At 39.7% G+C, this 26,848-nt stretch overlaps 1 protein-coding gene across 3 annotated transcripts in view; it reads right to left on the reverse strand.

Moving 5' to 3' along the window:
• Positions 1–26,848, reverse strand: part of EPHA3 (EPH receptor A3) — a 216,701-nt gene that overhangs the window by 34,217 nt on the left and 155,636 nt on the right. For 2 of the 3 annotated variants that reach the window (XM_061454339.1, XM_061454342.1), the window contains 5 exons: positions 18,241–18,365; positions 11,456–11,618; positions 9,009–9,111; positions 8,480–8,547; positions 3,989–4,114 (listed from right to left, as the gene is read on the reverse strand). In XM_061454339.1, the coding sequence (XP_061310323.1) occupies positions 3,989–4,114; positions 8,480–8,547; positions 9,009–9,111; positions 11,456–11,618; positions 18,241–18,365 (585 nt within the window). The remainder of the gene's footprint in view (positions 1–3,988; positions 4,115–8,479; positions 8,548–9,008; positions 9,112–11,455; positions 11,619–18,240; positions 18,366–26,848) is intronic. The other variant, XM_061454341.1, reaches the window with a different exon arrangement.

Here is a 26,848-nt window from a genome sequence, read left to right on the forward strand (position 1 = left end):
CTGTTGTTAACACAGGCTAGATTTAAGTCAACATAGAAGTGAAAGTCACCATATCTTATCACCAATTGCTGAGGTGCTTCATCCTCCAGGCATGCTAATGGTACTAATGTAATAATCAAAGAAAATTAAACTCAGAGTATGTATCTTTAAATACATATATACTACTAAAATAGATTGCATCCTTTGTTTCTAACATTAGTTGTATTTCATGCTGCCAAGACAGGCAGCAGCTCAGAAAATGAATTGTAAAACCTATTACTAGTAAGTAATGGGTGTCGAATCCTGTTCAGACTTCTTAATTAAAACTATTCAATCTCTGCAAACCAAAATGACAAGTATACTTTACCAAGCACAAACACTGCTACAGTTCAGACACTAACCCCCAGCTCAACACTATCTGAGAACTACAAAGAGGAAGACTAAAGCACATCTTGAAAGCAGAAGGAAGGGGAAAAAGTGCTTGAAATAAATCTTGCACTGTCCAGCTTCGTATTTCCTGTTCTCTATATTTTAATGGTCAAAAAGGCTAAAAAATGCTAACCTCTTAAAACTATTGTTCAATTATGGTCAACGAAGACTATAGCTCTGATTTCAGCAAACAGTCTGGGAATCAAGCCTTCATTTACAACTGGAATCATATATCTGATATTTGTTTGACTTCTGGGAAGGAAAAGATTATGGCTAATGTGCATCAACATGGTCCCTTCAGCCACGGCTGCACAGTTTAGAAACTGGGTGATTAATCGGATTCTACAAATGCCTCAAGGCCAGTTGATGCAGCAAGAGACTAAAAGTTGGAGCCTTCATAGCAATTGAGCTTACTCTTGCCTGTCAATATGAAATGGAAAACAATTTCACTCGAAAAAGCTCACTGGGCACATTAACCTTCAGTTCATTCATATACAGGGCAGCATGGATGCTACCTAACCCTACCTGGTCGACGTCCATAATGACATTCAGTTACACTATATCTTTTCTTCCTGCAAATCATTACTATATGGTCCCAGTAAGAAATGGACTGGATCTCATCAGATATTGTTTAGGAGGAATAAAGCCTTGTGTCCAAGTTGGAAGGTAGAAAACCAAAAAGAGATGAGTTTGATGGCTCTACATTTTCACATAGAGCCTTTCTAAAGTGCTTATTTTTGATTATACTCACACATAAACACTGTATAACCTGCCCTGCAGACTGATATGTCTATTTACATCTGGAAAGCAAATAGATATTATTAGGAGGGCTGTTCATGCGATAAAGATCACTCTTCAGGAGATCTTAATTTCTTTTTAAATGGGCTACTTAGTGCATCAGTGAATGGCATTTGCTGTGCATTGAGACCCAGGGGACAAGTAAAAGATGACTGTGAAATTAACTATTCCCTTTACTTTGCTGTGTTTCAAATCATGATTGTACTGTTGCACACAGAACTCCCTCAGAGTTGGAGAGGCACCTAAACTTACCGTTTCATAAACCTCATGAATGTCAGCAATGTTCTACAAGCCTTCACTGAGACACTCCAAACCTTCATCATAAGTTCACGGACAGGTAGCCCCTCAATTTCAAAAGTACTTTGATTAAGAAGATGTCATGTTCCAGGTATGTTTAAACTTTGAAAGAAAAACAAAAGCTGGCTTTCATGTTCAGCAAAGCACATCTGTAAATCTATCCCACATCAAGAAAGTACTTTTTCTGTAGTATTTTCTTGCTATCCAATTGGATTTAAACTTCTTAAGTGGTTTGCTGAACTGGATCCATAAAAACAAGTAAGTTGTTTTAAAAGAAAGAATTACTTAAAAGAAAAATCTGAAAAAGTGGCTCCTGACCTCAATTTTCTTATGCTTAGCCTCCCACTAAAATCCCTTGTGTTTTTCTTGAGGTTCTTTTGGACAAGAATATTTCCTTATTGTGTCTGGGTATGTTTTCAAAGCTGTGTAAGCTGCCCTCTATTCTCAGAGACTTCTGGCTAAAGCTGTGAAAAAATGCCTGGAAAAGGACCTCAGAGTATCAAGATTACTTGCCTGACTTGAAGGTCTCATTACTTACGTCACACTTCAACACAGTTAAATGAATCCCTTCTTCTCAAATCACTGTCTTCTCATAATTTTATTCACACTTGCATTTGTAAAGGGGAAGGGCAGGAAAAGACCAAGTCATCCACTCAAATAAGTCATTGACTCAAGTAAGAGACAGGAAATGCCTTTCTGCTTTTGGGAAGGAAAGAAGCAGCCTCGGAGGCATTCACTCCAAATGCAAGAACCACCACGTGCTGAATGTGGCAGCAGTGTAAAGTGATGCTACAAACACATTTTGGAAGCTCCCAGCACTCCATATCATGATTTTTGTCTGTTTTTTCCTGCATGGCTCTTTGTGCTGGCAACTCTGGCAACTGCTAAAAGGAAATGCTAACCATAATGCCATATGTAGCTTAGACTACGTGAATCTGACAAAGGGTCTCCAACAAATGGCTTTATCATGTTTTGAGTCCAAGCTTCAATGCAGAGGACCTGCAGGAATGACCATCACTTTTACTGGAGTGCAACAAAGGGACTTCATTTTAAACCACCTGACTCTTACAGAACATATCCCTTCTCTGAAGCTTCTCAGAAAACTCTTTCTCCATTTTCAGAGGTCACAGCTGACAGGTTTTGGCTTACCTCTCATTCTCATGTCTTTTCGGGTAGGTCAGAACAATGTGCTATAAAATATGAAATATCATTGATTCTTATGAGTTTGTTTTCTAGATTCATGTACTGCACACAGCCCAAGTGTGGAAAGCTTATATTTGTGAATGAAGGCTCCTGAAAGTTTTTTAAGGAAAAATGCAGCTTTTGGATTTAGCTTTTCAGGAACCCCCTTCCCTACCTCCATACTAACTCTCTATTAAGTAAGCAGAGCTCCACCGCCTTGAATGAAGATGATGGAGAACAGTGCACTCTTGTGGGGCAAAATTGAAACCAGCAAGGAACAAAACCCCTACTTTTGCAGAAGATAACCTAACTTCATACAAGCACGTGAGTAGCTGCAGTGAGAGAGGATGAATACTATTTCTTTTACTGGGTGATTCAGGAGATGCACTGAGTTCAGTAGCTTGGTTCTATATTTGTTTCCAACTGGAAACCTTTGCTGTGCACTAGGGGACTGTCTCTCACACATCTCCTGATTTTAATTCAAGTAATAAGTTTAGAGAAAAGCAAAAAAATCAATAATAAAAGAATTAGTAATTTTCAATGGATTAAAAATCAATAGTGCTTCTCACAAATGCTTTAATTTAGCAGGAAAGCCACCACTTCATGATCTTCTGACTCAGCCAGACAATTTGCCACTTCAAGAAGCAAGCACTTGTCCTATCAGGAACTACATGCCACACTGCAACATGGACAACTCAGTGTGATGGGACTTTCTGTAATCTGGCTCCTCTGCTACAAAATCTGCTCATTTCGACAGTTTGTTTTCTGTAAGCCAAACAATCTATGGCATCTGTATGGCTCAGACAATCAGTTATCAGACAGACAACCCTTTCCTCCTAAATCGATAATTCAAATCCAAAGCAGTGACCAAAATCAATCCAATGACCAAAGGTCATTGCAGGCTGATGGATGAGTGGTGACTGGTATGAAATGAGTTTGTGGTTTCATTCAAGGCATAATAGTCAACAGTCCTTTCTTTGTTTTGAAGAAAAGGAAAACATCTCCACAGTTGATACCATTTTCTGTGCTTACAGATTTTAAAGAGAAACCTAAGAAGTGAGGCTGAACTCTTTTCGCTCCCAAAAGTGCTACATCCAAGTGTGGGCTAACGGGTGTCTGAAAAACTGCCTCGCTACCTGCTTTCTTTGGGAACAATGAAAAAGAACTGCATGCCCTTAAGTTTTCACATGCACTGGAATCAGCTGTAAATATGAAATTTGAACACTTTAGCTTCCTTTTTACTCACAAGTAAAACAGTAGATACAGCAAAACCCTTTAGTTCGTTAAATCTGCTCATCATTACCTGCTCCAACTACTTTATCAATGGAGATATTAGAAGCATCTAGTTCCTTGGCAAATTCATGCACAGCTTGATTGGGATCTTCATATGTATGCGGATCGACGTAAGTTCTCAGGCCTGGGAGTTTCACTGTGTAAAAACAAATTCAGAGAGAAAATGTTACTTAGACTTAATTAATCCTTCGCAAGAACACTCATGAGACAGCAGAAATCAAATCAATAGAAAAAAGAGGTATACAGCTTTTCCAAATCAAACTGTGTGAAGCCAGAGACACTAATGCGCAGAAGCCTAAAAACCAATTTATAATATGTCTGTGCTTGCCATTTTTAACTGCTTTTCAAATACTAAAATACTACCCACCTATTCCTTCCAACTTGCTGTATTTAGATGCTGCAATATATTGTCCCTAGCAATGCAACAGCAGAGACAAGAAACAAAATGCGTGATGCTACAGTCAACCTGAAAAGTTCTTAGGAATATGCTAAGGAGAGCACATCAACTCAAGCTTTTTCTTTCCAAGTCCTCCATCAAGGTCTTCAAGGCCTTGGGTGATATGGTTTAGTGTGAGGTGTCCCTGCCCATGGCAGGGGTTTGGAACTAGATGATCATAAGGTCCTTTCCAACCCTAACTATTCTATGATTCTAAGGTGCATAAGAAAATTATACATGAACAAATGCATCTCTGCCTTAATCCCTCTGCTAGCACATACAAGGATGGCAGCCGGTTGTTCTTATTATTGAAGTCTGGTTGCACTGCTTAGTTTCCCTGATATCCATGTTATTATATTATCCCCCTCTAGAGTTTTCTGGCCAGGGGTTGTTCATTTTGCCTGGGGCAAGTTCAAGCTCAAATGACTGAACAATTTTAAGGGCAGTTTCAAGCTCTCCACATCTCTTCCTGTAGCAGGACTGGGGATGGGAGGAATGTATTCTTATTCATAACCTTTCTCCCAAGCAGAGATGCTGAAGGTAAAGCATAGCCTCATTCCTCCTCCCCAGATCAAGGCCCTGCTTGCGCATGTACCCAGTACTTTGTGTGCCTGCCTCTGTATTCATTTTAGAACACAAAGGTGTTTTGTTAACAAAAAGTAAAATAATCATTACATCCAGCTTGAAGTTTTCAGCTTCTGACAAAAAAACCTGCATTCCTGGGTATGTATTCTAGATTTGTCTAACAGTACCAGTTGGTCTTGTAAAAGGTATCACCTCCTCCTACAAACACTGCCTTAACCCACTCAGGAATATCCGTTCCAGCTTGGCATTATTATACTGCATCAATTGTTCACTACCAGAATAGTTAAACCTTTTTTGTTTGGGTCACACAGATGGGGAAAAAGCACTTTTGGACCATTCGCTAGAGCCCACCATCATTTTGTCAAACAACCCCCAGTGTACGTAAAATAAACGAATATATAAATGAAATCGATTTGATGGAGATTTATTGGCCTCAGGATTGACAGAGAAATGATAAAAGTGAGTTCCCAAGTTAATTGCCTCAATAACAATGCAAACCAAGAGCCATGCTCTTAACACAAGGACTGCGTGCGCGCAGCATTAAATGCCGACTGCGTTTCCCTTCAAGAGCCTGATGATTACAGAACTACTTGCAAGTAAAACAAAAAGTAATTGGCTGTATATTGCTGTTGGTTAGAAATCTTGTAAATGCTCCTTTCCGTCCATGCTGGATGCACGTTACAGGCTCCCTTGTACCCCCGCTTAACATAATTAAAAGCTTCTGCACTGTGGGGTTTTTGGCTGGAGATTTTTAACGCTGACCCCAGAGGTTCCCAAGACCAGGTGATGGGTGACTGCAAGGAGAATAATCCCTTCACGCCAATAATTAAGGACAGCCTGTATAGTAACTGGGTTCTGTCATGAAAAACAGATAATAAACACATGCACATGTGTTAAGCTGCACTACTTTACAGCTCATTCTGCGCAAACATAATAATTTACATTTTCATTTTAACAGCATGAATTGCCCTAAAGGTAGCAAAAAAATAAAAAAGGACTAGCCAGAGAAGGCAGAGGGAGAGGATCTGAGGAGGTGAAACATTTTTGCTCCTTTGAAGCAATATTATAGGATTTGTAATAAGGCTGCAGGGAATAGGTCATGGCTGGAGCCTTTTTTAAAGTAATTCAGAATAAACCGACTGAAATAAACCAGCTGCTGTATTTAAGATGCTGAAAGTTTACGACAGCCATGGAAGTTACTTTATCCTTTTTTTTTATAGTTCATGGGAGCAATTTTCTTATTCTTTGAGAAAGACTGCAATTTGGTAGAATAAAGTTTCGACAGCCACACATGCACATGCATACAAATCCCAACACAAATATCTGCAAAAATCAATAAATCATTTCCAAGGAGTTCTAACAGAAATACCATGGTCAGCTCTGTTCTTACTACACAGTGAATCAGCATGGCACTACTCAGAAAACAGTACATAAATATCTGAAGCCAAATTAAAAGCAATTTAATCCGCAGGAATTTAACAGCACTGACATGTTTTAAGAATAGTGATTGCAACTTTCCATTGTGTGGGAGTAAGGAGAGCAAATTTCGACCTGTTATTTGTCTGTGACACTTTTTTTACTGGTTGCTTTTATTTTATAACCTCATTAAATTTGGATGATGAAGCATTAATTCTATGGGCCACATGTAACCATGTAGGGTTTTTTTGAGACTAGTTGGTTAGCAGTTGTTGGGCTGCACAACGCAAAGCCCACTGGTACAGCTTGTGTATCCCCTGACAGTGCAGGGGAAGGAGCACACATGTTGTGGATATACAAGCTCATGGCTCTCAGGAGATAAGGAGGGGCTCCAAACTTAGAATAATAATAATATGAACAGTCAGAGAACAGTTACTCCATTGTCACGGGGATTAGGAAGTAGCTCTAATTTCCAAGTACTGCAGGTAAATCCCTCGTTAAAATGTTAACTCAATTATATTCGGTGGGGAGGCATCTGATTATGGTACCAAGAGCACTTTTATTGCCAACGGTACAGCGCCACTGTTGCATGAAGAAAACCCATGCACGTTAACCTTACAACATGCTAAGCAATAGATTCAAAGTGGTCTGCATGGTATAGCAAGGTATTTATGCGGAGCTTGAAGAGTTTCAAAGACAAACTGCTGCTCCTTAGTAAAAACATGCTCATTAGACACCAAGAATTCTGTGGGTGAGAAAAAAAGAAGGAATTTCCAGTCTTGGCGTTTATGAAGGACTTTATCTTTGCCCCATAAAGATGAAAAGTAACCCAAATGCAACTATAAACCCCCCAAGAATATCCCCCCCTCCCCAGCCAGGAGTGTTAAACCATCACCTTCCCCTCCCCTCAACTTCTCCTGCTCCAAAACTATTTTCTTCCTTCTTTAAAGAAGGTATGGATGGAGCTTCTAGTCCTCACAGACCACATCTCCTCTGCTGGGGAAAAGTGCTGCAGGGTAATGTACACTGCAGAGAGAATACGGGATCAGAGAGGAGCTGAAATACTGCAGGATGATATTCTCCTCTATCCATGGGCCACAGCAGGCTGCTTCTTCCTGGTAGCCAGTACAGGTGTCCAGGCTCAGAAAATCAACATTCCTTCCCCTGAGTGTCCGCTGAATAGGATCTTGCTCCATGCTGTTCCTTTCAGAGGGCACAGCCAACTGACCCAGAATAGCCATGAATAAAGTCCCATTTAGCCTTAATAAAAATAGGCAGTGAAACATCAGAAACAGATAGGCTTCAGGTTTGGCTTTTGAACACATTTCAAAAGTAACCCAGATTCCTCAGGATGAGCAAAACTTCACATCCTGAACTATATACAAAAGACAACGGAAGTCAATAGAGAGGCTCTCTTGTCAGTCCTAGATGAGACCAGAGAAAGCACAGACATATTCATTCTTGCAAGAGGAGAATCAGGACTTGAAAAAACACATGTTTGAAATGAGAGCTGGATTAAAAGTTCCCATTAATTTGTGACATACTTGCTTATGTCACGTAGTTATTCTTAATTTCAGAAACTACTCCACGTCACTTTTCAGACCGCTTAGAATAATTCCAAACTATTACTGGGTCAGCTCTGTCAAACGAGTAATTTTCACGATCCCTTCAGTAGTCATTGAGACAGGTTTCATTGATTTTATATTTTGCTTTGTAAAGAAAATGACATCTCTTAGACTTCATACAGCTCATAATGAGGAAGCTGAAGTTACACTCCGCGTTTCAGTAATGCACAGGAATCGATATCGCATTACTAACCACACGCATTGCTTGAACGTAGCGATGTTTTGCTCATTACTACTCTGAACACATACGAAAGAATTTGAAACAAAGAATAATTGTTTGGGGAAAATCTCCCTACCCACAAGAGAAGCGATAATTCTCTTCCCAATTTCACCTTGGTTTAAGTGAGGTATGACTTTTTCTTTTTAATTTGAAAAATACCAGTTATCTAGGGGATGCATTCAACAGATTTGGAAGCATTCAAAGGCTTCAGTAACTTACAATGGCCATTCCCAAAATGTAGTCTTTTCTCATCAGTGCCATGCTTAGACTTCTTGTATCCACAGAATCTACAAGCAACAGAGGGAAAAAAAAATGGAGAAATTTATACGTTAACTGCAGGTGGAAACAGAATAAAATGTTTGTTCCTCCACAATTAAATGCCTGTTTGAAAGTTTAATGATATTTACATTCTCTGTCCTCATAGAGGCATGTTATATTCTCAGGGAATTTGAGGAAATTGGCTAATGAGAGGATTTGTTGATTTTTGACCCCTACAGTTTAATTTTACAATTGCCTAAGAATGTGTTTATAGCATTTTTTAACAACTGCTGTATGACTGGGGCTGCTAACCTTAGCGGGCTCATTACTGAACACGAAGCGGCATTCAGAGCTCCTGGGCAGCAGAGAAAGGAGGAGGTACAAACAAGCCATGCTACCGCCCGATGACACCCAATTTGCCATGCTCATCAAGGCCCCTGGGGGAAATCGAAGCAGGAGCAAATGTGCAAACCAGAGGATGAAAACTAACCTCCCAATCAAGACGTACACCACAACTGTGAGGAGGATAATGGCTACTGCCGCTGAAATGGCAATCATTACGACCTGGCTGTTCTCGCTGGATATGGAGAATGCTGCAAAGTTAACACAAAAACATATAAATAACCCCTGCAAAACATAATGCTGATTACATCACAACTGACACTTGTATATGGAACAAAGTCATCACTACATAGCATTTGGTCCCTTGCCAAAGATTTAATCTACTAAGTAATTTTTCATCAGACAAATAAATGCAAGGGAAGAAAACAAAAGACTCCAGCCATCTTTGATGATCTACCAAAGTTGTTTCAACTACTGCAGGTTTTTACTCTTGCTGATTGTTAAACTGACACTTAAATATAAACATATATCTAGACACAAACATACATACCATAACATACACGTTTTGTCATGGTCAGTAAGGAACTTTTCCTTGGCAAGAAATCCCAGCCAGTCAATAATTGTCACCCTTATTCTCATTTCTGGATGATGGGAAGTGCTTTAATGAATTAAGCTTTCCAGTTAAGCTTGACAATATCTCTGTGAAGGTTGCAAAAAGCAGGGCACACAGAGGCACAGAGAACAATGCATGGTTAATCAGTGTCTATAGGAAAATGAAGGGCTATCTTCTACCTTACACTGGATGCTTTCCTTTGGTCCCTAAGCATGGAGCTCTGGTGTGCTAGACTGCTATGCAATGACAGGACACCTTTAGATCTTAGGTGTTATGAACAATCTTCAGCAGACACCTGAACTTCACCAAGCACAGCATAATTAGGCTCCTCAGCTCTATTCTTCAAGTTAGCTGTCCAAAGAATGCTGAAAGTTAGCACTGCTTGTCCCCACAGATAAGACAATTTGGGTATGTGACTGCTTGGAGTCACGCAATTCCCCTTGGGAAGAAGCCTTTGCCTGTTATAGACCTACAACTGCACTCCTGTTGTTATGATAACTTGGCAATAGGAAAAAAGTCATGCAGTTTGTTGTCTGTCTTTTTAACTTGCACACTTGTTATTGAGATGTGCACCACTGCCTCCTGTCACCTTCCACATTATCAGACAGCTACCTTTTTTCTTTTAATATTGCTTTGCAGAGAAAATTCATTAAGCTCTACCACTGCAACTGTTTTTTTTCTCCTTGTTGGACTTGTTTGTCCTATTTTGAGTTCCAGTTTCATCCAGTATGCCAAAGCTGCATGTTACTGCAACAGAGATCTGGATCTTTTTTAAACAATAAGCTTCTTTGCTTTTCAGAGTAAGAGCTAAAATGGAGGAGGAATAAATGGGGATGAAATACATATCTCAAAAATGCACGATGCCAAGTGAAAGACCATTTGGATTCATGCTACTCTTCTTGGTTAAAAATTCGTCACTTTTAGCAGAGCACTTTTTATACCATGGGTTCTCAAGCCTTTGCGTGGGTACATGAATAAGCCTTCTGAGAGCATATCAGAATTACAGGCCTTAGTTGTGTTACAACTCTGAACAGCAGATCTTCTGGGAAAGCCCAGCCTTCTAAAATGCAAAGTCTTTGATTATGCATCATCAATCTACATCAGAAACTGGGTACCCAAGCAAAGGCTGACTTTTTGATGCATTAATCCACTTTCAGCTTCTAGCAAAGAGAAGGTCTGACTTACTATATAGTATCAAGTGATGAGAAAGTAACACTCAAGACTGACTCCCATTAGGAGTCTTTCTGGAGCTCTATTAAGAGTCATTCTGGCACAGTAACAGAATTTATAAACAATACCTATAAGTACATCAGTTAGATAATATTAAAAGCAGTTAAATAAATCTAGGCATCAGAGGAAAGAAAAAAGGAGCACCAGCCAACTAAATATCTTCCCAAAGGCCACCCAGAAGTGTTGCGGCAGGAAGAAGGGGGTACCCAAACAGCCCAACTGCCTGACCAGCTACTTAACTGAATGACTATCCTTCCTGACCTGTGCATATTAGTTTCATCTCAAGGCTACCTAGGAGACATCAACAATGCTCTGCAATAGTGTGGTGAATTACACACTGACCCGCAGGAGTAATGGACCAATATAATATTAATTCTCTAAGAGCAGGGGTTTATAGTCCATGGGGTTCAGGCCACAAACTTGGAATAGTGTGAGGCTGTGAATCTGTTTTTCTACCAGACTTCCTTCCTTGGCAGGAGCCGTGGTCTAGCAAGGTATCGATTCTGGCACAAGGCAGCGGTCGAGTAGGGAATGAAAGAAAATACCACCTGTGATAGTCATGGTATACACTTTATAGCATGTTTCAAGTTTAACGATAAAATATAAAGTTATATAGTATTGCTACCCAGAAAGACGAATCATAAATAGTTATGAGTTGCATTTACTAAACTAGAAAAGGAGTGAAAGCAGCTATTCAAATCACTCAGCAACCGGGCAGGATGTCAGTATAAGCCGTTTGAACAAATACATACAATCTGGACTGGTTTCAAATTCAAACTTGCGGCTGTTTGTCCCATATCCAGCTGCAGTTCGGGCTCGAATTTGGAAGACGTAGGTGGTATCAGGTTTGAGGCCACTGATGGTGACATTGGTGCCTTTGGCTCTCAGGATAGTATAGCTCGTCTCTTGCTCCTGCTTTTGGGAAGAGGAATTATCAGATTAAAACCAAACTCTAAAAAACAGAAAGAAGAGGTGGCTGGCACAAAATTACTACAAGTCACCTGGAGAGCACTGGCATGTTATCTGAATATTTATGGCCTGACAAATGCTTGTGCAGTCATTCATTTTCAGTCTGCTACAAATCTCTTGATTAAGGAGAAACCTAAATCATTAGAGCTCCTCTGGCCTTCTGCTGTAAATCAAACACTAGACATGCTGAGTATATGACATTTCATTAAATGGCTTTGCATCATTTTGTCCGTCGTCTGTAATACAACAAGAAAATGAAGATTAAAATATTACTTAAAAAAGGTCATAAACCAGATCTGCCTTCTGCACTGAACTGGAAGTTGTAACAGTCCAACTTAGACATTTTAGGGCCCTGCAGAGCCATTGCAGGATGCAGTTTTTACTGCCTCATGTTTTACAAGACAGCATTTACCTTTATAACCATCAGAAAAGAAACTCCTCTCAGGTTCCTCACCTCAGGTTTGCGAACAGGAGAGTATAACTGGTTTTCTATTATGCCATAAAAACTGAGATTGATGAGTCCATCCTCATTTGGGGAACACCCCACTGAAAACTTACTCTTGAATGAGTCTTGGCTTTAGCAGGCAGAAAGGAAACATGTTTTCTCCTTACTGCTTTTTGTTAAAGAGCAAGGCATGTGTCCAGTACAGATGATACACTCTCACACACTTAAAAGTCATGTATTTCTGGCATAATGGCTTTTTATATAAAATAAGAAATTGACCATTTTTTTAATTTACCAAGTTCACACTGTGTAAAAAGCTAACCCCGATAAAAGTAAGTCTCAGTCCCACTGTAAGCACCTAGCCTAAAAATTTAAGTATGCGTTTGGAGCCTGAGGTATTGCTTATATTACTAAAGGCATCCTGTACCAAAAGAGCATTTTTGGCTTCCTAAAAATGGCAGCTGGAACTGCCTCAGGAAAAATCTTGGACAGCAGCCACACATGTGGGGAACTGTGAGAATCCCGGTTATTTAGGTTCCCCACCATGAACTTTTTTATTCTGGAGGTGCTGGGGACTTCATATGCTACACTTTTACTTTGCACACTCTGACATACATTAATACCATTGACTTTTGCCTGGTTGAAAGCAGAAACTGCCTTATGTTAATGCATGTCGGATGCAGACAATCTCATCTAATTCCTACTATCTTTTATGGCATTGCATTAGCTTGTAAGGTACTGACATTTTAGCTTTGACAACGGTAAAATGCCGATGCACAAGTACGGAGGTTGGAAAATACTCAACATAACTCAATGTCAAAGCCATCCCACCACCATGTGAAAAGCTCAACTGACTAGAGTTGTTTTAGTGTGTTTGCTCTGCAGTGCTGCCTGGAGTAAGAAAGTTAGGTTTAGTCTGAGTTAGTAGGTGGATATCAGAAACTGTTCACTTTGGTGCTACAGAAGCCTAAGTACGCTTGGCAGTCTTTGATATAAAGAGAAACAGAAACCTTTACACCACAGTTAGGGAAATTCTCAGTCTTCACATAATATTCAACATTATGCCATTATGCACATGAGCAATCACAGTGAAGGGAATGGGGTGGGGGGAGAAGCAGCTAAGCAAGTGACTAAAAGTCACTGTCTGGAATCAAAACCTCAGATAGGGTGAGCTGCACCCAATCTTCAAAGCATGACTATAAGAATGTTTGCCATGGTCCATTTTCTTTGCATACTAAAAGTAAAAAGGACATCACCATTGGACCTCCTCATAGTTTCCCAATACTCTGAAAGGTTTTCTGTTATAAATTCAGGAGAGAAAACACATTCTAAGGAGCATATAGGCTTGTGTGAATTTATTTTGGACCTCACAAAGGCCCAGTATTATAATTTGCAGGATTTCCTTATCTCATAATTCAGTTGAACACAGGCAACTATTTTAATTTCAAAGACATACTAATCTTGTCTTTAAAACATCAAACCTTTTGTGTACGTTATGACTGCACATTCATTTGGATCTCACTTCAGGCTGCTTTTATGAAATGCAAACATTTCCTTCTTGTGCAGATACATACGTGCAAGGGAAAAAATAGTCATGGCCTGTCTGTTAATAATCCACAATGGAACTTGGAAAATAAATGTTTAAAACAATGGTATGGAGGATGTCATGGTATCTTAGTTTATGGCCAGCTTTTTACACACATATTTTGTAAGTCATTTTTTATTTTACCAGTAATCAAATCAGTGAAACACCACATAAAAGCCCAAGTTTATCATTCTCGGGGATGAAGTAAAACTTTAGAGATACAACGCTATAGCTGCCATAAGCAAAAGGAATATACAAAAAGGAGTCAGTCTTTGCCAAGCAGGACTTTAATCAAACACTCAGTTTGATGATAAATTCGAACTGGGACACACAAAGTGTATTCTTCCTGAATATGTCTGCATAGCTTACCAGACACAGCCTTTACTGGGAAGCAAATCCCACTGCTGTGTCTCATTTGCAAATAACATTTTCTAATTTTAAACTATGTTTTACGAAAGACAGATTTGGGATACATTTAAAATCTATAGCGGCAGCAGCAGTGAGAGTGAACAGTATGCAGATTACAGATAAGCACAGTAAGTGTTTATATTATATGAGGAAGAACATTTTCTCCATCAGCTGCGTGTGAACTTGAGAGGCCAAAAGCAGGCTACACATCTTTGGGAGGAACGCACAGTCCAGATACTGCTTTACCTTATTGTCAAGCATGAACTGTTCATCAGTATGCCAGTTCCTACAAACCTTGTGGAGCATACATAGCCACCTACCCTCAAAGGCAGATTTAATAAGAGTTTTTAAAGCAACTAAGTGCATTTGCATATAGTTTACTTTATCAGCCTCAGAAAGAACACAAACTGGATATTGTTATTTATTCACTAGATTTAACCAGTCTACTGAGCACACAGATTTCAATGACGGCAAAGGCAAATCTGTTTTAGTAATGCGAGAATGCAACTAAATTTCACTCATTGTTTGCAGCAGATTTCACCTAAATAAAGTGTGTGGGTTTTAGCATAAGTGTAAACCACCTATTTAAATGAAGCAATTAAGAGTTTATGTGTGGTATTTAGGAGATGGCTTTTTTTGTATCTTTGCATGAAAAGATATTCCTTCCAGAGAACATAATTATGTGAGCAACGACAAGGAGGAAAGAAAAGAAGTAATATATATATATACACACACACACATATATATGTACACACACACACATCTATATATATATATATATGGCTTTTTTTATATGTAGACTTTGACAGCTGAGATGTTTAAAATCCAGCACAGCATTATGGTCTGAACTGGGGTGTCATTTGGTACCATTAACTTAACATAAAATGTTATGCCCTACCATAAAATGAATGCCTAAGTTCCATACAGTATTCATCTGAAAGAGGATTTTCTTTCTTTCAAATGCTTTGAATAAATAGCAACTGGGGCCTCATAACCGAGCCCTATAGATTTTTACACAAAATACAATTCTATTCCAAACACTGAAACTGAAAAACTGCCACTCTCCATTCATAATATTATCCATTTAAACCCCGTAAGTTCATTCCAAAAAGTTAAGAGTTTCCCAACACTGTAGCTCCTAATTTCTCTAGAAACACCATATAAAGCTCTCTCTATTCTCTCTAGCTTACACAAGTGCAATCACTGGTGAAAAAAAAACAACCCTGACAACTGAATAGGTTGAAGAAATCAAATATTTTCCACTTAGTTTATGCCAATAACACATTAGAACAACTGCATGATATCATAATTTAGATACAGGAAATTCTATTTGTATTCCAAATCTATTCTAACATCCTGAATATCAGTAACACGCAGTTGCCCATAAAAAGCACGTATTCCTTGAAATTTAAGAACAGCCTAGCAGAATAAAAAAGAAATAAAAGGAAACTGCATGAGCAAGGTATATGACAGAATTGGGCTGTACTGTTCTACTAATACTGTATTTATTAATTTCTAAGGGATTACAAAAGGTATGGGAAATAAGAAAAATAAAACAGGAGGGCAATAGTGGCTCAGCATAAATGGTCTATCGGCAATCAGGTGTGACATGGCAGGATAAATACGCAGATTGCTAACTGTAAAAGTTGCATTTCCTAGCAGCTGAACCTTAACAGCAGCGGGGCTTTTGATGAGCACAACCAGGATGATTTCTGAAGCAGAAAATCAAATGGATGGGGCCAGTTGAAAAAGAAAGCTCTCTTTCCAAAAGAAGAAGTGAGTGGGGCTGCTGAGAGATCTCAGACTAAAAAGCAGCATCTTCCAAAGGTGTTTGGAGGAGTAAGGAAGAGTAACAGCCAAGCATGGGCCGCTCTGGCCTCAGGTAAGTTTAACACAGTAGTAGTTTTCCATCTTTTGCAATCTGCAGAGCTAAAATAGCCATTGGATTAAAGCCTCCTGACAATAGATTTTCTTTTCTTAATCATAAACCCTGAGGAACAGATTTCTGACTCCCAAGGGACTACACAGCACACATTAAAAACACCGGTGTCAGAAGGTTGGGTTTTTTGCTCCAAACGGTCTGGCTCCTATTGTCAAGCAGTTGGCTCTCTGGTTTAAGAAAGCTGTCTGGTGCATACTAACTCTTGATCATAGACTTCAAAGGGAAGAAACACATGTGCAAGATCAGCCTCTTAAGACTGGTTGTCTTAGGAGGCTGTCTTCTGACAACCAGTTGCTCCATAAGACTAGATATTATCAGTGGGAATAGAAGCATGCTTCTATTACATATGATATACATGATATATCATATATATATATATTATATATATCAGACTGTGCATACGACAGCACTGAATGGTGACAATTTCTTGGAATGAAAGAAGCCAATTCCAGTCCAGAACAATTTTCAAAACACAGAAAAAAAAAAAACAAAAAAAAAACTTCTCAGTTTAATTAAAATGAACTAAAAAGCACACAAGGGGAAAAATCCTCTCCCTTTGGAGCAACTAAAACCCAAGGTTTTACTTGCTCCAATGCCACAATGCTCAACACAATGCTCAACATAGGCACGTGATAGATAGTGCACTTCATGGCACTTGCATGGAGCTCCCCAAGCAAGGACTTACACCTGGGGAGACTGGAGGTTAAGCTCAGAAGGGGCTGCTGAAGCTCTTGGAAAACAAAGATATCCCCAGCAGCAGCAAGGTAGGTTTCAAATGAAACACAAGTTAATGATGCAGAGAAACAACCTGGCCCATGCAAACCAGGCTGAAGTTCTGGGGTCATTCAGGTGTTGGCTCTTGGTGAGGTAAATAGCTCTTCCAAGCCCTACTAAAAGGCAGTACATCTTTTCTTAAGAAATGTGGAAGTGTTCCCAAATAATTCCTATATCCTTTCACTGCTGAAGATGCAAAAATAAAACAACCCCAAAGTGAAAATCCATAGGGTACTGCTCTATAAGGTGAAACTGAACTGAAATGTTAGGACGTTTCCTTCTTCTTTTAGCAGTAGATATGTTTAGACTTTAACCAAGGTCTTTGAAGCTTCAAGTGCTCACCATAACAACCATCCCCAAATCAAATGGCGTAATAATTTGGGAGAGATCTTTTCAGTATATGGCCTTCCAATCCCTATCTTTCAGCTGACGATCATGTGTGGACTATCAATACCACATTGAACCACTGCTAAGCTCCATGAGAAAACTTCCTAAAGATTAACTGAATACCCATGGAGTTGTCTTAACCGCAGTTTCTAAGTGGATACTAGCGCCATGTCTTCCCTGGTACGTATGAAATATAAGCCTGATTCCTAGATATGAACAGCATTAGTAAATGTTAAGTAAATTAAACCAGTATTTGTGACATTTTTCCAAAGTTTGTCAACTTCAGTAGCAATATATTCTACCAAAAGGTCTCTGTGATCCAAAAATGGCTAATACCACCCTCCGTAATCTTCACAATTCCTGCTTGTTTTAATTCTACCAGTAAGATTTACTAAAAGCCCCCATTTTGTTATGAAGATTCCTTTTTTTCCTATATACAGATCTATATAGGATGTAGAAATCAACAGCTGTAAACACAAGAAAACGCCAGTGAAAAGCAGAACCTGTTTAATGGCAGACTTTCGTCTGCAGTTATTTACATACAATTGATGAAGAATCCAGTTGTTCATGAAAAGTAGGAACTCTCACGGTGCATATGAGCCCAAAGGATCACCCATCTCTTTACCCAATAATTTTTGTGTGAAAGATAATTGTGCCACAGGGAAGAACCAGCATATGGATGCTGACAAATAAACGTATGAACACTGACAGCATAATAGAACTGAGTAAGCAAACTGTACTCAAGGGAGAGGAAAAAAATAAAGGTATTACGGCTTGGCTGCATTAATTTCTCTTTTTGTTCTGACGTGTTTGGGGATGAACTTGGTAGACAACACAGCTTAGCAATTTCACTTCACATTTTCATGATGGGCTCCTTACCAAAAACTGAACAGTTTCAACACCTAATGTCATTAAGGCAGACAGTGAATGAACTGGGGTGCCCCTGAATCCTTAATGCAAGCAAGATGCAATAATTTCATTACAGGATTACTAGCACAAAAACATGCCCTTTGATCTTTCTTCCCACCTTCTCATAGTATTTGACTTCGTAGTCCAAGATGATCCCATTTGGATGTTCGGGTTCTTGCCAAGACAGAGACACGCTGTTCCTGGACGTCCTGTCTTTCCTTATGACTGTGATGGGGGACGGAGCTGTAAAAGGGAATGGGGTCAGGAGGGAAGAGAGAAAAGCAAAATGAGTTTATCTCTGTTCCAATCCTTGGCAAAGAGCGTTGTTTCCACTTTAAAAACTCATGAGCATAGGTCTGAACTCGTATCAACATTCAGCAGCTGGATTATAGTCCTGGTACACATTCCTTAAAGGATACTGGCCTCAAAGAAAATGAACTGAGATTTTCTGTTTGACTGAAGGACTAGTGGCAAGACAGCAGATGGTTTCGATCTGCTACTACAGAGTAAGCAATGAAATACATTAAGTATACTAAAATACAGAACAAAAAAATCAGTACTACTTATTTGTTGTAATGCTGGAGTATTATCATTACCAGATTGCATAACTCTGATAACATTTTCATATGCAAGTGCAAAATGGTGCTGGGATGCATTACATACAAAGAGTTCCTGGTATCCACGGCTAGTAATAGCCGTCAGCATACCACAGAATACAGACTCCTTTATAACATTATTTGGTAAGCTCTCCAGATACAAATTGCTCCCATATACAATTCTCTTTTACCGCATTTCTTTGAAAATGAAATTCAAAGGAAAAAAATCCAGACTAAAAAATAACCTCATTTCTGATCTGTATTAATCAGCTAGGCATGACAATTGACTGCATGCCCCAGACTTACCCACTACCCACAACTTGGAAGTACTAGCAATGTAACAGAAAAACCCCATAATTACCTAAGATTCTTGAACATGAGTTCAGCTTTAGACCACCCATGTCTATGGGTGTTGTAGCTCTATGTGTTGCTCCAAGACTAGGCCTGCATTTCCTAGACTCACTGAAAGCTATGCAATCTTTTCAATTCTTTTTATTTCTGTTTCTCTTGGGTTGCCTTCCCTTTCCAAATGCTTCTCTTTCCATCGCTTTGGCCAGAATTCATCAGATGATAGCTTACAGATCGCACAGTGAAGGTTATAACTGTCATTCAAAAAAAAATCTTTTACCAATAAACAGCCTTTTATCTTAACATGTAAAACAAATGTGTTTATAAGTTCAGCATTTTGCTATCCTAATAAAAGGCTCTAGCTGATCTAAACAATATAATTTCAGCTGAATCCTATGGAGCTTTTACTGTTCATATAAAACTAGTTGCACTTTACAGGCATTACACGTTTGCAAGCCTTAGCCAGTGCCCTTTCTGTTTGGGTTTGCTTTCGTGCAAAAGAGCGTGCCAGAAAAGCCAGAAACCAAGAACTTTTAATTAAAATCAATTTTTGAAAGCTCATTCTACGTTTTATTTTGCTAAACTTTCATCAAAAACACACCTTCTAGTCTTGAGTCCTCATCTAAGTACTGACATCCTCCTTTAACCGAGTGGAGCATCTAGAACACTACATATACTCACTCAAGCACATACGGACATACACACTTCCACATTTGGTCTGGGTTGAAACATATTCTCTAAGCGGTATTTTCACAGGACACATGGTTCACAATAGCTTTCTGAGAAGATTAAAGAGTTGTAAAAGTATCCTAATTTAAATTACTGAAATCATACTTTGGAGAGGGGGTTTGTGTGTTTGGTTTTAAATAGAATGGGAAGGAGCCTTTTTCTGTTTTACTCAGACTCACCAGATCTGTGCCTGCTGAAGAGCTGAAAAGCATTAGGGCAAAACGTACAGGACTGGTTTGTGATGAACATCCTTCAGTAATCCCACTTGAATTCCACTCAGGCACAAACCAGTGTTAGAGCCAAAACACAAAGCAGTTAGCTGACTGGACTGCTCTACCGTAGGCAGCTCTGTGTTAACTCATACACCTATGCTTGCTGCTTTTATGCTCTTGTGAGTCATTTTTATGTCTTAAATCAAGCAATCAATCTTTTTTTTTGTATGGGAATAGACTGCCAAGCCCAGTACCCCAGCTGGTAACACTTTCCATTAAGGTAACATTAATACAGATTTTATGAATAATTAATATATGATTAACAGAAATGGCTTTTCCCTAAGTAAATTATGGTAATTTGTGCTATAACACATTCTCAGGGCAGGCTGAAATAATCTTACTTGCTCCAATACAGATGTGCTTTGGAAAAAAGCTTTCTTCTAACACAGCATTAATTATTTTGAGCTCATTTACACCCATCTCTGCAGATGCTACCAGTAACTTATCTCACAGCAGTTTATTAGAAAAGCATCTGCTCTGCAGTTATCAATAACATTAGGAAACATTCATATACATTTTCTAATCCCTAGGGTTTCCAAAGCTGCTTGGGAATTATACATACCGAGTATCTGGAAGAGACAGCATCCTACCACATGGACAAGAGGAGGGGAGATATATAATCATAGGGAACACAGAGTTTCAGGCTCTTTTGACCCCATGTGCAGAACAGCAACACAACGCCGCATACCAGAACACTCCAACAGCTACTGAACCTCTGAGTTATGTATTCCAAATCTGTTTAAATAACCACCTCATTTTAACTACGTGGATTACAAAAGTTACCTAGTTTTAAGGCATTAACCTTCAGTGCATAAAGGAACAGTGTATTCAGATATTTTGGTGGTCAGTTATTTTTGCAGAGGATAAACCACACTACTTGCATACAGAGGAAAGTTATGTATTTGTGGCTTAATTTTTAGTCTTGTGGGTTTTGGGGGTTGTTTCTTTTACTTTATTTGTTATTTTTTCTTTACATTTTGCTAAACTATCACAGTATCACACAGTATCACAGTATGCTAGAGATTGGAAGGGACCTCGAAAGATCATCTAGTCCAATCCCCCTGCCGGAGCAGGAACACCTAGATAAGGTTACACAGGAATGTGTCCAGGGAAGGAGACTCCACAACCTCCCTGGGCAGCCTGTTCCAGTGTTCCGTCACCCTCACCGAGAAGAAGTTTCTTCTCAAGTTTAAGTGGAACCTCTTGTGTTCCAGTTTGTACCCATTACCCCTTGTCCTATCATTGTTTGCCACTGAGTAGGGCCTGGCTCCATCCTCGTGACACTCCCCCTTTAGATATTTATAGACACTTATAAGGTCACCCCTCAGTCTCCTCTTCTCCAAACTATAGAGACCCAGCTCCCTCAGTCTTTCCTCATAAGGGAGATGCTCCACTCCCTTAATCATCTTTGTTGCCCTATCTCATATATCATCAGAGCATTTCAACATTGAAACACAAAGGATGCTAAAAACACAGACTCAATATCTAGGTCCAGATTTCATCGTTTTCCTGCTGTTCCCATGCTCTGTGTGTTCACATTGGATTTTACAAGCAATAGCTGGCTTTGATTTGCCTCTGTGTCTCTGTTGATAAAACAGAGCCCTGGAGAGGACAGCCCTCACAAGAACCTCTTTTTCCAGCAGTTCCTCTCCTGGTGCTATGTCAGGTTTACAGGTCTTTGAAGCACAGGCAAAATTAAACTGTGCTGCTCCTGGGATGACTGGGATGCACTGGGACCCCTCCTTCTGAAACAAGCAGAGTTGAAGGGATCAAGGATAAATCTTGAAGTAAGCATCCCCGATAGCCAGCCCTACAGACCCCAGTGGATGGGTGCAGAGCAGGGAGTCGGGACCCTGTGCCTGGAGGGGCTGCCGCTCGGCACAACCTGTCACAGCTGTAGCCCTAATCTGCCTTTCCTCAAACCAGACTTCGCTGTATGCCAACAGATAGAAGTGGTCTGGCTCTTCTGCTGTGTCTGCTGCCCGGCACAACTGAAGTCTGTCTGTCTCTCTCTTATTAAATTGCTTCTTTGCTTATGCCCAGAAATGACTCCTCTACTAACACATGGGATTGACTGACAAACACATCCCACACTTTGGTTTGACCAAGATGACACAAACGGCTTCAAGATTTTCCTTTCTTAAATTAAACGACATTTAGATTGCAGAACAAGAGTACTAGAACAGACACTTTAAATGTCTGCAGCTCCCACTAACACAACCAATTTTGTACTATGGCTTAGCAAATAATGGCACATTATGAAGCTTTTCAGAATAAAATGAAGTTTTACAAATTATATCAAAGCATCAACAGCAACACAAACTTACGATAATTTATTATTTAGAAAACACACATTTACTTTTTTAGATGAAGAACTTGAATAAATGCTGCTTCAGTGATTTTGGGATAAATCCTATGGCTCATATACCTCTGTGTATTTACATTTTTATTGGTGTTTTGATTAATGTATGCATACTCTTCTTTATTCCTCACTGAATAAGAGTTAGGTTTTCTTACAATTAACTGTAGGCTTGTGTGCCCATGCATTAAGAGGTTTACATGCAATGCATGCAGAAGTGTGTTTATGCATCTCATGGCTACTATTTGGCTGGTACTCCAGCTTAACTGGTTTATGACTAGTTTAAGCAGTTAATATGAACATTCAAAACTCCCTAGAGTTATGAGGGGAAATGTACTTTGAGCACTCAATGTTGTTAGGTAGCATTCGTGACAACTGGGAATGCTGATGTTGAAAAGGTAACAAATGCAATGATCCAGGGAGCTTAAACTCACAAGTGTAAATATCTCCTCGGTCATGACTATTAAAGGTGCAAGCAAATAAGATGAAGAATCTAGTGGAGATGACAATAAAACTCTGCTCAAATTCATTTCCCAGTGAAACTGACCCCAACAGACCATTTGTTTTTCTCCAGTTTAACAGCAGCTGGAGGATTGACTTTTTCCTTATTCCTTGTTATTGTTTTCATATGTGACTGGCTTACAGATGCATATATATATGTATATATACTGGAAGAAAATACCCTGTTCTTGGACAGAGAGAACCCAGTATTAACTTTGGGAAGCCATGTGTGTACAACTGCTGAAACATTTAGAGTCCTGCTGTTTCTTGCTCAGGTCTCTATATCACAAATTCAATTTTAAGGAAGGATTTCATTCCACAATGGCCATGGCCAGCCCACTTCTTCTGGCTTTTTCTTGCTTTTTGCTGTCAGAATCCGAGAGGAAAATATTCCAAGCTATGCTGAAAGACAGTTATCAAGAACATACCTGAGCTGACAAAACTGACTGTATTATCCAATTTCTGCAACTACTGAATAACCGGAAGGTTTGTTTCTTTTTCTTTAGAAAACTGATGATATTACTATCTAATCACACTACTGTAATCTGATATAAATTTTCTTTAATGTCTATGATGCCCCTAGGAGGTGATGTGGAACAAGAGCAATAAAGATGACAATCTGAATATTAAATCTGCAGCTTCCGACAGTAGGATCCCCTGGGACCCAACCCCAAACCTGTAAGGTTTAGAGGACCGGTGTCCAAGCCACAGAACTATCATACAGGTCATAATGCCAATACCAGTATTTGAATGAAGAAACTGATCCCTCAGAAGCAGTTTCTCTAGCAAAGCAAACTGGAGTCACAGAGTCAGGATACATGAGGGAAATTAACCCAGTGCAAGCATCAGGCACGCATGCATGGCTTAGTCTGCCACCGGTCGTATTGCTGCACATACACATTGCACTCAACAACCCAACATCTGGGGTTTTGTGAACCAACCTTTCTGTCTTTAGGTCTACCCAACCCTTCCACTACCAACCAGCATTCTATTCGTGGCAGAGTCCTAAGCAATGACTTGCAAATCACAATAATGATGTCACATCTCCATGGCATGATCACACTAACATGACGTCTGTGTAAACCGTTACGCTCATCCTCGGACCCGTTACATCTTGTCTGTAGATTAACATCTAAGGGGTTTCTTACAGAAGCCTGCTCACAGAAGGTAGGAATTGTACTATTTCAAACCTTCTCTGCCTGCATTGCTGTTTACTTTCTCTATTGAGTACAGTTTGAGGCACTGCCTCTCTCTACGAGGTTGTGCTGAAGCAAGCCTAATCCCACAGGCACATTCCAAGGAGGGCCAGTCAGCATTGGGTCCCCAGCTGCCTCCCAGGAGGCAGGAGGAAGAGGAAACAGTCACACTTTAACAACACTTTGGAAACCTGCTAAACCCTACATGCTCCTCTTCCAGATACAATTACCCACCTCTTCAATGCATGTGCAGACATGGTCCTTTGCCCTTTAATCTTTAAACTAGCACAGTGTTTGTGTTCCTGCACCTTCTCCTTGAGCTGAAGCAGGCTCAATATATTTTTTTATGACTTGGGCTGTAAAATGCGATTCTATAACATCATTAGGTGACCATCAGCCAGAACACCAAGCACCTTCCCTGTTAAAGGAATCAGGCATTTGGAAGTCCGGCCATCCCAGCAGCAAGATGCTCGGCTAAGCTTATTGGACCCTCACATCAGATCCAGGCTGGATCCTAGTAGGATACAATCATAAAGAAGCAGGTGAAAAGGTTTCCCATTTCCAGAAAAGGTCTATCAATATCTGGGTATTTACACGTATTAAAATGTGGAACAAATAAAATAGAACAAAACTTTAAGGACAAATAGAAGCAGGGTAAATTTGGATGTAACAAAGCTGTGTGGGGCAGCTGAGTAAGGAGTTAAGTTTCTCCCAGAAACAGGATTTGTTCATGGCTATTTTAATGGCTAACTACCTGCATTATGGCATAAGTGCTCAAATGCATCTGGAAGCATGTGGACTCCAGCCTGTGGTTAGAGCCTCCAGAGTGGCTGCAGGCTTTGCACAGGTGCCATGAGAGAGATAGCAGGGAACTGGAAAAGGGAAAACAAGTAGGAATTACACTAAAGGGCAGCAGCTTGATTTCCATCTCAAGTGCAGAGAAAGGAAAACTTCTGGGCAGCAGCTGTCACTGGACAAGAGATTATCAGAGCTCATTTCTCACCCTTGCAAATAAATTCTAAATGAAAAGCAAACTTCATTAAGTGTTGCCCACTCATGTTCTTATTTCTCCCTCTTTTTATTAACAGAGATAGCAAATGCCTTCCGCAGAGCAAGCAAAACGTTAGACTTGCTCATATGTTTAACACATGTGTAATAAATCATGGAAACGCCATGTCCATTTGGGAAGTATCAGGCTGCACAAGGCACTCGCTTCAGGAACTGAAAATTATGGTGCCATGGCATTCACAGCTGTTATTTCAGAGAAGAGGCAAATGCTGTAGATGCTTTCATAAGGATTCAGCCCAAAGGTACTCATAACACAAATGTTATTCTTTCTGTTCTCTGTTTGAGATGGTGATGGTGGGAGCTTTGCAAGACTTCACATTTTCACTGGATGTGTTTAAGACCATATCAGTTTAAAATAAACAGTTTTGCTTTGCCTCTCCTACCCCATTGTTACTTTGCTTTATAGGATGTTAGAGCCTCAGGCTTCCTGGTGTGAAGTTTTTGGAACGAAGAATTTATCCACCCGGCCCATAACATCAAGAGTCAGGTGCCGAGTGTGCTTTCCCTTTCCAAGGACGTTTAGTTATTTCTTCTTTATAGGATAGCACATCCCAAGGCTGAAACCACCTTACAAAGTTGGCGTGAGTCAAACCAACGCTGTGTGTATGTGAAGACTGTAACATGCAGGGGTGCGTAACTCAAACTAAAATTTGGCTTTATATTGAAATGCTTTTAAAAAATAATTATTACATTAACAATTCCCATGGACAGGAATAGTCCCCAAACCCAAAGAAACAAGTTACATTTTTTACCCAGCTGTCCCCAGCCTGCAAATTTACTGGATGGAATAGCTTCTTAAAGCAAGGGAAGTTGATGGCTTTGTTTACCATCAAGAGAAACACAGACTGTTTCCCTCAGTGATTACTGAGAATGCTAGCATAGATAAGGGAGAGAGAGCCTGAAGTCTAAGGAATATCATTTAACTGAGTGCTAAGCATCCTGTTTACCTTTATTTTACTATTTTACCAAGCCAAGACGTTAAATGAAAATCCACGTATAGCCTCACGTTGAAGACTGTAATAGGAGCGAATAAACCATTACCCATTGACTGCTGAACACAATTTCAACATGACCTCTGGAAAAGGTAGCTGAAAGTACTGGAAGTGAAAAATCAAAGCTGAGGCACAAACTTCCCCTGCGAACTTTGTCTAAGGTCATGAGCATTCACATGAGCACGGTGTGCACACAGAAGACACTCATGTATGTCAGACTTTGAAGCCTCGGCAGAGCTTCCTTGACATTCAGGGGAAAAGGGATCAAAGGCTTTGCAGGCAGAATGTCTCTAGCTAATAACAGGCTATGCATGGAGTGACATTGTTAAAACACTTCCCTTTTATATCCCTAAAGGAGGAGTTTTATTGAGTTAAAATGATCCTTGAATAGCCTCCGGGCTGAACTGTAAAACACATTTGAAAAGCGTAAAATCTTTATTTATGCCAGGAACGTTTGAAACTCAAGAGATAAATGTCATTCAAAAACCCAAGTATGTCCTAGGTATTCAGTACGTAAGGGGGCACAGCTGTAATAACAGTCAGTGAACCAGAGACTCCCTACATCATGTCATTAGCTCACTTTTAATAAGTCTATCTTCTCGCCCTTTTTATAAGGGCCATAGGGAAAGAAAGAAATATATCATGCCCCAAACATCTGTGGCTTT

This window comes from Pezoporus flaviventris, unplaced genomic scaffold, assembly GCF_033815535.1.
Source record: "Pezoporus flaviventris isolate CSIRO_AGI_PZ_B2104156 unplaced genomic scaffold, CSIRO_AGI_Pfla_v1 ptg000015l, whole genome shotgun sequence".
NCBI classification, from domain to species: domain Eukaryota; kingdom Metazoa; phylum Chordata; class Aves; order Psittaciformes; family Psittacidae; genus Pezoporus; species Pezoporus flaviventris.